At 38.8% G+C, this 12,078-nt stretch overlaps 1 protein-coding gene across 2 annotated transcripts in view; it reads left to right on the top strand.

Moving 5' to 3' along the window:
- Positions 1 to 4,605: 4,605 nt before the first annotated feature.
- LOC138015699 (uncharacterized) overlaps positions 4,606 to 12,078 on the top strand; it is a 12,258-nt gene continuing 4,785 nt past the window's right edge. Inside the window, exons 1-4 of one of the 2 annotated variants that reach the window (XM_068862808.1) lie at positions 4,606 to 4,726; positions 8,119 to 8,181; positions 8,387 to 8,427; positions 9,823 to 10,108. In XM_068862808.1, the coding sequence (XP_068718909.1) occupies positions 4,654 to 4,726; positions 8,119 to 8,181; positions 8,387 to 8,427; positions 9,823 to 10,108 (463 nt within the window). In that variant the 5' untranslated portion in view covers positions 4,606 to 4,653. The remainder of the gene's footprint in view (positions 4,727 to 8,118; positions 8,182 to 8,386; positions 8,428 to 9,822; positions 10,109 to 12,078) is intronic. The other variant, XM_068862809.1, reaches the window with a different exon arrangement.

The following is a 12,078-nucleotide window of genomic DNA, read 5'->3' on the forward strand; positions in this document are numbered from 1 at the left end:
TTACTGAATACATCAAAGACATATCGGTCTCATTTGATATTATAACATCACAAAAGTAAAGTGCGCGTTCCAATTGGTCAATTATCCATTTATTAGGAATAAAACGCAAACAGCGGTTAATGGGTGAATGGTTGTGACAAAATCACTGACGCGTTCGCCGGGAAAATTTTTTTTTTTTTTGCTATTTTGTCAAACTGCAATAAGGACCGACCATAAACTGTCAAAAGATGTTTTCGTTATGTTAAAAAGAAATAGTAAACGGTTCAGGGTGTAGAGGTTTCCCTAGTGTCCATGCGACAACGATTTACGACAGCCCCACAACATGATTTACGATTGCTGTGTGCGTCAAAAAACATTTCGTAGCATTTTAAAACATGTTTTAAAACGCTGCGACAATCGTAAGTCATGTCGTAGGCCCGTCGTGAGCTTGTCGCATGCGACAAAAATCATACCGTGTAAATCGACCCTTACGCTTCTTTCGTGCTTAGCAATCTCCCGCATGCAACTATTTAAGCAATAGAGGACGTTTTCCGTGTTTCCATAGCCTCATCTAAACAGGATGGGGAGTTGGGAGAATTCGAGACAGTTATGCAAACGCGAGACGCAGTCGAGGGCTTGCATATTAACTGTCGACAATTCTCTTAACTTCCCCGAGTGTTTAGATGAGGCTATGGAAACATGCAAAAAAGTCCTCTATTGCCTTTATACTAGAAATAGTGTTCACTAGAGCTGCCCCCGCTTTTGATATAACCTGTTTATGGGATGTGTATTTAATGTAAATACTGTACATAAGAACGTTGAAAAATTAACGTTTCACGCATTTTATTGAAGTTCACATTCATGTAAGTAGTTAACAGCACAAGTAAAGTGGTTGTTGTGACATTGCACTACACCTCTTAGTTTGTACTGAGCTCCCCTGATTAGAATCTCCACAAACACATTTATGTCTTTCATTAATGCAGGAGGGAATTCAATGAAAAGGAAACGTGAGTTTAATACGTTCCTTAAAACAGACTCAGTAGTTTGAGTATCACAATTGGCACAATTTAACCTTCCTGGATTTGTATGCCTTTCAGTAACAAAAAGAGGCCACATATTGTTATCGAAACTCAGTGAACCTTTACACATCTGTCCTTGGTCATCCACAATTTGTGGTATTGATTACGTAATTGCAGAGTGTCGAATAGAATCATGGAATATCAAAGATAACACACCTGGGCCCGGTTGTTCGAAAGCCGATTAACGTTAATCCCAGATTAAAAATTAACCAAGGAGTTTATTTCTCTGCTACTAAATGCTATTCAAAGCTGATATTCGGCAAAACTATACATTAGAAGAAGTCAATCTTGAAAAACAAAAATAAGCAAAAGATACTGTCATCAAAAAGTTGAAAACATGAAACAAAAGTTTAAGTTAATCCTGAATTAAGTTAATCGGCTTTCGAACAACCGGGCCCTGGCGTGCAACAGGTTGAATCTATGTGTGTCTAATAGGTTTATCCTGTACATTCTCCATTCCTGGAACACTTCAACATTTTTGACCATTCATGTTTTATTTTCATGACCAATCATGAAAGTGAGTGAATAACTTTTTTTTGTTGTTTAAGTAATACCCCATTCACTTAATTGACCACTCGAGTCTGAAACTGTTACAGATTTGACATGGGGAGACCAAATTTAAAAACAAAACACAGAAACAGCGGTGATAAACATGGTGATACAACATCAAGTGGGATATTTTGACATTTTTATCGCGTCGGGCAAAACTGAGGGCAGCTTTTAATGTCAACGATAGCAATGAGAAGCTGTTGCTTTTTTTGAATTTTACTGTAATAGTAAGATCATTTTTCTTAATCTCAGTTCCAGACACCTTACTATGAAATTATATAAATAGTTCTCAAACATTGCAACGGTTACTTTTGAAAACTTATGTTGCCTAGCATACGAAACTTTAAACTCCAAATCTTTATAAAATGCTTTGGTTTGCCATGTTTATCACCGCTTTACATGTTTGTGTTTTATTTTTAATCAAGATACGATGGCCAAAAAACAAGAGTTTATATGGGGAGACCGAACTCAAGCTAAAGGAGGAAAGCATTTGTTAACTGTCTTTTAAAAGTAACTGAATCCGGTTAAGGATAGAGAGAAAAAAACAGCGTCCATGTGAACACAATATCATTTATTTCATTTAAACAACTCTACTGATACCTTGCTCTTTGCGAATAGTCTGTGGGTTCCTTTACTTCCCTCAGGGTTATGAACATTGAGGGGTTGTGAAACGGGGCCTACGGCTTATTGCCCTTATCCGAGAAGACTTGAAAGTCTAATCATTTGAAGATGTTATTTCAAAGGCAGCACTTTCTCCTCAGTTATTTTAAGACCCTGAGTGTTGGGTGGTCCGGCCGGAGTTTTGATACCGCGACCTCTCGCACAGACGGTCCGATGCTCAACCAACTGAGCTTACCTATGGTCGGCTTTACAGGACAACTGAACACGGATTGGCAATTCTCAAAGCAAACTGTGTCGCATTTCCCTAAAAGACCGATATTGCTTTATTCTTGGAGAATTATTTTTTCCTACTAAACTCCAGTTACAACTTGACCCGTCGGAAAATATCGTGGGAGTATTACCTCTCAAGTGCAATCCCACAAGCCCTTTACAAACACTGTTTTCCTTTGGCCATTTCAGCTTTAGAAGGAACCGAAATGCAACATTTTACGTTCGTTTTATGGACCCCAGCCGGAAAGGCCGGTTTTTTTAGATTTCCTTTTTATAGGTAATTTTAGATACCTCTAAAGAAGTCATTGTCGGAAGACGATTAAAGTATGTTCCTTGCTTCAGATACTGATGAACGTTGAAAAGAAGTTTCTCTGATACCAGTATTATTTCACTCAAAATGCCCACTGAAGTAAGTTGTGAAACTCCTTCTGAATTCCGAAATAACTGGGATTCGGAAAAACATGTTTCAAGGAAATTAAAAAAATAAATGAGAAAATGTACAGGATGCCTCATACTGATATCGCTGTAAAGTAATACCTGTCCAGACAACCAAAGTGCCCGCGCAGTCTGAAGTTCATTCAGTTGTCTGAAAGTCTTTTGAAGCTGTGCCAACAACGCACGTGCAAATCAAAGAGACCTGTATTATAAAACGGAATCCCTGGGGAAAGCAGAGGGTCCACAGCTTCTTTAAAATGTGGAAAGACAGTTCAAAACCGTCCATTTTATACTGGTCTTTTTCTCGTCCAATGGCGACTTCATACTGAATGTCCCCCATCGCCGTGCATTCGTTACTTTTGTATCACATCCATGTAAGGGAAAAGTGGATCATCTCGCCTTGGGTAGTGTAAAATTCTAATACAAGCTACATATCATCCCTCATTCTGCACCAAACGGAATGAGACGGTTTGTTTCGTGAATAAGTTCCCCAAGATGGCACCTGACTCGAGTGGACTTATAAAAAGACGGTGAACGATAGAGTGGGAATAAGAGTACTCATATAAACGCAATATCACATTGACTTCTCTCACTGACAACTCCCCATATGTAGTAGCATTTCCCTGAGAAGACGGAAGTCGCTTTTATATTAGGGGATTTAGGTCTTCCCTCTGACTAAGCTGATACTACTTTACCCCTCTTAAAACGTCCCCTGGATATGCGCCCTCACGTGTCTCTCAAGTGGCACAGACTTCCTTAAAACAACACACAGAGTTCCTCAAGCGCGTTAACTGTTTCAAGGTCAACTTGCACTCGCACGTTCCATGAACATTATTAGAATAATTGTCTCGCCTTTTGACAACAATGAGCCTTTTCCTGCCGAAAGTCCACTTCAGCGAACAGTTGTTTCTTGTTGATAGATTAGAAGGGACATATTATGGGACAGGCTATTATTGTCTTGTTCGAAAGTTTTCTATTCTTGATTTTCTCACTGCTTATAAACATAAAATGTATAACAAGGTGCTCTCGAAGTATCCCATGTTACACAATGATGTCGCATTATGGAAAGAATTGAAGTCTTTATGATTGTCATTGTCATTTCAAAAATAATGAATAATAACAATAATAATTATTATAATTATAATTATAAAAATTGTTATTATGACTATAATTTATTTGCAACGCCTTGGCCACTTGAGTAGAAAAGAACATGTTTTAGAGATCCAGTGTGGTCTTGTGGAGACTACACTCCTGTTGCTATGGTCACGGGGTCGCAATATTCGAGCCAACAAAAGCAGCGCTAATCCAGTTAAAACATCCCTCTAAAGTGGTTTCACTTGACCTACATTTAGGTTGTTGGTTCAAAGGACCGTATAATCTTTAAGTAATTTACGGAGATTTCCTCAGTTGAGTTGCAACGCATGACCGTAAACAAACAAGTTTCTTAGCTTGGGTACGTTCTTCGCGAAATCAGTGAAATCAAGATAACTGCGATCTTGATCTTCCTCAATTATCTTCCCAACTTTCATTTCATGTTAAATATGGTACAATTTGTAGACTGTATGGATGTTTGCATAGAAAACATATCTATTACAAAAAGCGGACATTTTGTGAGGCCAGTTACATAACATCTATGTGACGCGTCATTTGTCAAATGATTTATCTAAAATTCTGGTAGATCCGCTTTCTTCGTTACCGTGTCCTCTAGCGGAGACCACCAATGGCGGCGTCACTTGAAAAGAGCCTAACTTTGTTCATTGCTTTTGCTGGCTTTCATTTCTGCTTGATAAAAGGTAAGCTGTTATAAGCTGTTTTAAAACAACTGAAATTCATTTCAGTTTGTATTATAAGGTCCTTCTTCCTCATTAATTAAAGTGGCTGACGTTGCTCCAAATAAGAAATGAAAGGCTTTTGTGAAGATAACGGGAATAATTATGTCTTCGAATGGCGAAGCAGAGCTTAACAGAGCTTAACTGCTTTGACAGAGTATTCAGCATTTACTTCAAATATTTCAGACCGATAGAATCCTTCTGAGGCAGACAAAGGCATGCAGACATTTTTCCAGAACCCTTATTTCTTTTAACTTCATCTTTTCTATCGACGTTGGTCGATGTCCTTTCATCGACTCGTATATTCAAATCAATTCCTTCTCTATCATTTTTGCCGGATTTTTTAAAGAAGTCAATACAAATTAACGGGCTCGTAAATTTCAAAATGTGAAGGAGATGCAGAACTTTCGTCCTAGACTCATGCATTCTAGAAACTTGTCTTCCTTTTGTTGCATAAAATGTCTATACGAAAAAATGTTTGTAAAAGACTCTATGGGCAATTTCTTCTACTTCGTGTACGAAAGATGGGAACCGTGAATAGGTCTTTAGACAACTTGTTGAGCTTGACCAACACGTGTCTTATATCGGCAGCTCGATTAATTGAGCTTATACCTGGCATAATACAGGAAAACCGCGTTCCATGTCATGTCATTTCTTCCAGTCCTAGTACCTTATTACATGAAATTTTCGAGACACGTTAATTTCGCGATTTTACGATTCGCGTATTTCGCGATTTTCCGAAATTCTTGTACTATGAATCACTCTAATAGACCCATATCACTCAATGTCCAAACAAAAGATTTTGCCCGTTGAACCTCTCATTCAATGTGAGGCTGGACGGGCAAAGACAATGCAAAGACAAAGCCTTTATTCCCCAAGGACTCCAAAATGGCCGCCGAGTGATAAAGGTGAATTTCGCGATCTTTAGTACGCTATTTAAAGGCATTTAACTTATCGTTGAAGCAAATAGAACAACTTCAATTACAATAACGTCAAAATTTACAACAAGAGATGCAGCGACGGGTCTATATGAGAACAATAATAAGTTTTAACAATTTCCGCATAATTTTACGCTTGTTCGTTAATTTTAGTCAATTGGCTATGATCTCCGAGTCGTTTGTGTGAATTTCGGGATGGAAACGGAATCATGAATCATAGTTTAAAATCTTTTTCGAATCTTTATCTTAAAAACTCGGGAATCGTGACTGACAACGACACTGAGGATGCATGCATGAATTAATTACTTCATATCCAGGGAATGTGCAAAATCGCATTTCAAAAATCATGAATAAAAACCAAGAAATGAGGAATACATTAAGACTCGAATGATTTCGCCTCTATCCTCGATTGTAAATGTCTTGGTATGAAGAGTTGCCTCAGAATAGATAAAAACGTGATTTTGTCAACTTTTTAATGTTAATAAACTCGTTCTTTCTTCATTATTAGCTACTATTGATGAACAATTATTCACTTAATTTTAGCGTCATGTTATGTTCGCGACACTTATTGTTCGCGTCACTTTAATTTCGCGATTCAAAAAAAATCGCGAAATTCGCGAAATTAAAGTGTCGCGAAAATTTCATGTAATAAGGTACGTATTAAAAGGCCGTTCCCTGTCGAAGACAGTGCTAAGCCAGCAAGAGCAAAGGAGAGCAGCAATTAACTATATATGGAGCAACTCACTTCTTTTAAGAAGTGAAGTTAAATGACTGGTGAAAACTGCGAGCTAGGTTCACTTTCTATAGGTAATCACATGATTTCAAGTGCAATTTGGAATAAATAAGCACGAGTAAATTTTTTCAAAGACGACCAATTTGTAGTATTTGAAAAAAAACTACAGGTACTTATTTATTCCAAATTGCATGAGAAAAATCATGTGATTACTTATTAATAATATACATGAAAAAATTCGAGATGGTTAAGCAGAAGAAACGCACGCGTATTACGCAATCGGGGAAAAATTGCGCCATCAATTGTGCCATCCTGGGCGCGTACTTGATTTGAAAACAAAAGATGTGATTGGTTCTGACCAAACTCTATTGTTTATTTTCCAATCATAATCCAGAATTTCGATGTGTAATTTGCACTGGTATTACACTTTTTGTGCTATTGTATTAAAGTGGGCAGACACAAGGGGTCATCATGTAACAGGGACATATTGCAGGGACGAGTAGCAGGGACATGTAGCAGGGACAATTTAAAATCACAACATGTGCACAGACATGAAAATTGTGCGGGTACATGTTTCAGCGACATGTCCCCTTGTGTGAAGTGATACTCTTACAATTGTGCAACACCAGTTTCGGAGTGATTTTATCCCCGCGACATGTGCCATGAACTTCATGGGACACGTCACTGCAACATATCCCAAATAAAAATGAACCATCGGACTGAAAGTTGACTTCAATTTATACAAGTTTGCTTTGTGGATATTCATCTTGGCGTGCTGGAGCTGGCTGGGGTAGTAACCTCAGGCTGTTAAAGCAGGGATTAGAGAACCTGCTTAGAATACGAGGGGGGCATTGTGGTGTCCATAACACACCGCAGGCTAAACCAACAAAACCAAGCTTTTAAAACTCACGGAAATCGGACTAATTCATTGGTAACTTCATACTTGAGCATACAGGCGCCTGCGTCAGGAGGCTATCTCAAGAAATGGGACTAACATCGTAGAATGTGCACATACCTGACACTCACAATTGCCAAACCGAAACAGTACACCAAAAAGAAAACTGAAAAACAGATCTAAGAAAAAGCCAAAACCGCAAAAACCGAAAATTCCAATGAATATGTTAGAATAAAATTATTCCGGTAACTGGGATGTTATGAACAAATGGAAAACTTCCATTCTGTATGTTGAGTGGCCGGAGATACGAAATTTTTCTTCTGAGCGTGTTGGAAAATATTTCACTCGTTCTCTGCGCTTACTCGTGAAATATTGTAACACGAGAACTGAAATTTCGCATCTCCGCGCGGCCACGTAATATCCTCTATATAATAAATCGGCGACATGACTACTCGGCTTTTTAGTCCAGAAGTTTCAAAGCTACAGTCTGTGACAAAAATCCTTGGAACAGTACACGACTATACAGATCTGAAGCTTTCGTGGCTTACTCACAATGTTGATTGAACGCGAGTTTCTAAGCCCACTTGCCAAAACAACATTGAGGGAGGACAAGCTATAGGTAACGTAAAGTGTTTCAACAATTTTGTCCGAGACTGTAGTTCTTTTGACTTTGTCTCGTAATTCTTAAGGGAGATATCAATTAAACAGAACATGTGGCCATGTGGTCATCAGTCTCAAATAGAATGTTGACAGATTTGATCGTTTTTTTTAATTATTATTATCACTTTAGGAAGTTCGTCTAACGACGACGATGAATGCGTTCTTGTTGAAAAATATGAGGCTCTCTCCCCTGGTAAGCGGTAAAGCAACGTTAAGGAAAATGATCCAGAATGATTTATTGATTCTTCTAGTATCCAAGCTGGTTTCGTGTCCTTTTCCCTACCCGGCCGATTAAGTGTATCCATTTGATCTTGAAGTTTTCCTTAATTACAAATGAACCATTCAGGACCTTTGCCCAATCTACTAATTTCAACTTCAAATGTCAACTGCAATTTCAGAATTCTCGTTAAATGTCGGCGAGTGTCAGGCAACATCTAAGGTACTGCATGTAACTTATGTAACGTTGGTAATGGCACATGTCACATACAGTCTCATGGCCGTTTAAAATTATCTGAGGGTTTAAACTTCTCTGAGAGAGATTACATATAGTCTGCATATAGTCCACCCGCACCGGGGGTCGCCCCCTACTCTTCAAGAACCGTATTCGGCTTCTTTAACATCCCACCATAAGTGTTGTTCCACCATATTGTCCTTATCCGAGAAGACGTGAAAGCCTAACTATTTGCAGATGAAATTATTGAAGGCAGCACTTTGAATTTTGGGTGTTTAGGGTTAAAGGACCTTAAAAAGAGATAAGAATATATAAAGCAAAAGAAAGGAAGTAAACTGAAAGAAGCAAAAAGCGAAATGTCCAGCGAATTAAAAAACAACATGGGAAGGAATTTCATGAAAAAAAAATCTCCAGGCTTTTCAGATAGGGACTCCCCAAAGTATTATAAATCCTCTCAAGATATATTCTAAATTTGCTGGTTTTGACGTCCGCGTTAAATGAGAAACAAAATTTAGCACCTTTTATTACATAGACACTAGTGTTTTACTGGAAAATATACCCTTCGTAAAATTCATAAAAACTACATCCGGGACCCGAGTGGTTTATTTTCCATAATATCACAAGTTAGTAAAATCCAACTAGTGGTCTATTATCAATGCTGCGTTCTGATTGGTTGAGCTACTAGTAGGCTATTTGTTATAGCCCACTAGTAGCGAAAAGCGCCGGCTTTGAAAACCAAAACAACAATTAAAGTCTAGCTTTAACTAGCGAAAGATGTTTTGTCTCGATATTTTTTTGACCAGCTAGTTGGATTTTACTAAAACAATTATTCCTCTCGCCCTCATGGCCTCTGAGTCAATAGCCCATTCGGCCTTCGGCCTCATGGGCTATTGATTCAGAGCCCATTCGGGCTCGAGGAATAATTGTTAATGAGTTTATCGATGACATCATTTCCCGCCTTTGCATGGTTGTTTGTGCAAACAGTCAGTGAAAAATAGATTCGTAAAGTTCTCTGAAGAGGACGTAAAATCCTTCTCCGGGAAACAAGAAAATGCTAACACGAAGAACAAAACTTCATGCAACTTAAAATTATTCAAGGTGTTCCTTGCAAGTGAAGAGGAATTGCGAAAATCGGAAGAAATTTCTGCCGCCGAGCTGCAAGAATTGGCGATAAAGTTTGTGCTCGGTGTAAGAGAGAAAAATGGTGAGTAAAACACTACTGTCTATATAGTAAACAGAAATTGAAAGTACACGTTAGCTCGACAATATGAATTTTATGTTCTCGTGGCAAGAACAAGACGATGTTCTTGCCACGAGAACATAAAATTCATATCTTCTCGCCAGCGTGTAATATCCTCTATATATTATTTTATATCATTGAAGTCTTCAGCCGAACAAGCTACAGTGAGCAACACAAACTGTATCCCACGAAAGCTAACTGAGGAGCGACACCTCCTATTCAAAGGGCATCACGTGGTTACAAAGGTAACCATTCAGAGCTGTCAGAAGGAATCAGCCACATGTCAGCGGCATTCACGATTTGTCAGCTTCTATCCAGGAAAAGAGTACAGCAGGACGATTGATGTTGGGGTGTGCGGAGGACATAGCGAGAGGGGAATGACGTGTAAAGCAATTTCTACCGAATCAAAGGCCATATCAACCCCTGCAGGTAAGAAAGCAGGCGTGAAAATCGTGAAATTGAGTTTCGTTGAGAAAACCATTTAACGAAACTGTAAATTTTGTCATGAGAATGTTGTAGGACGAGAAAATTGTGGGATAACATTTTTTCATTTTCTTTTCTTTTCAACATAAAAAAGAAAGATACAGAGTTGAACTTGATCAAAAACAATAAGCAAACTGCGGTGATAAACATATTATAACGCATTTTACATCGGTAAAACGAAACGTCGTTTACATGACCGGAAAACGGATCCTTACAGAGCCCTTACAGGAAATACTGATTTCCACTTCCGCTGTTGCGGATCACACAATCAAAACCAGGCACATCATCAAGTGGGAACATTTTGATATAATAAACAAACTGCGGTGATAAGCATATTATAACTCATTTTGCATTGGTAAAAGGAAACGTCGTTTACATGACCGGAAAACGAATCATTACAGAGTCATTACAGGAAGGGAAGAGAACGAGTACGAGATTTGATTTCTTGCTCTTAGCGAAAATACTTAAAAAATTTATAATCCGGACGATTAATCTGTTAGCAGCATAGGTTCCTCAGATATACTTATTGCTGGTAACTAAGCCTTTTCCTGATCGAAAAATGGTGACTTGTTTTGACACGACGACATTTTTGCAAAACGTTGTACTAAAATGACGACAGAATCACGTTTTCCCCTCCAAAATGACGCTGGTTTGCGCGCTCTCACTGTTGCCAGTCTATGAGAAAATCTCGTACTCGTAGTCGTTCTCGTCCTAGAATCTAAAGTTCTCTTTTTACACTTCCGCTGTTGCGGATCACACTGAAAACCGGTCTGGCAAAAGTCTGGCAAATGGACGATCTGATTTACACTGTAAAATAAAAGAAACCATGGAAGACAACAAAGAGTTGTCCTTGAAGAGTCCCTCTCCGATTGGTTGCCAGTGACGTCAAGTGTGCCACAAGGGTCCATCCTTGGCCCTCTCTTGTTCCTTTCTTACATAAATGACATGCCTGATTACATTCTGTTCCGACTCTACAATTGCTCTCGTTCCTGACGACTCCAAGTTATATCGAGCCATGGACATGCCAGATGCCCATAGCCTCCTCCAAAATGATCTAGACTCCCTCAAAAACTGGAGCCGAGAATGGACTATGGAGTTCAACCCAACTAACTGTATAAGGTTCTTCACATATCTCCAAGACGAAGTTACCCACTGGGGCTGACAACGGGATCTACAGTATTGGCAATCGACAACTTGAGTGGGTTTCCTCCATCACGGACCTTGGTATTACCGTGTCCAGCGACCTTTCATGGGCAAGGCATATTGAAGACATTGTTGCGAAGGCCAACAAACCCTCGGCCTTATCAAAAGAATATGCCGGGGCCTGTCTCAGCCCACCATCAGAAAACTTCTGTACTGTGCTCTCGTGAGACCTAAACTGGAATATTGCAGTAACCTGTGGTCACCCTACACAGTTAAACATCAAAAGCTGTTAGAGGATGCCCAGCGCAGGACAACCAAGTTCATTTTGAGCTATCCTCAAGACATGTCCTGTACTGAAAGACTAATTAAACTGAAACGTACTACCCTTTGAACACCTTAGAGAGATTTCAGACTTGCTGCTATTTTTCAAATCAAGAAATGGTCTGGTAATTACCGATATTCATGACTATCTGTGCACCTCTGATACTCGTTATGAAACTCGTAACTGTGATCCGAACAACTATAACGTAAGCTTCAAACACAATCAGGACTACTTTAGAAATTTTTTTTAATAGGACTGCAGGACTGTGGAATACTCTTCCACCCAATGCACAATCTCGCTCTTAACATTTAAATCTAAATTAAATAACCTATATTTTTCTAAACTCGACTCATACAGTGCTCCAAGTTAGCATTTTATAACTTAAATTGACTCGCTTTTTTGTAAGCATATTCTACCCTACTTATTGTGTCCTTTTTTATCATATTATAGG

Source organism: Montipora capricornis, chromosome 9, assembly GCF_036669925.1.
Source record: "Montipora capricornis isolate CH-2021 chromosome 9, ASM3666992v2, whole genome shotgun sequence".
Lineage (NCBI taxonomy): Eukaryota > Metazoa > Cnidaria > Anthozoa > Scleractinia > Acroporidae > Montipora > Montipora capricornis.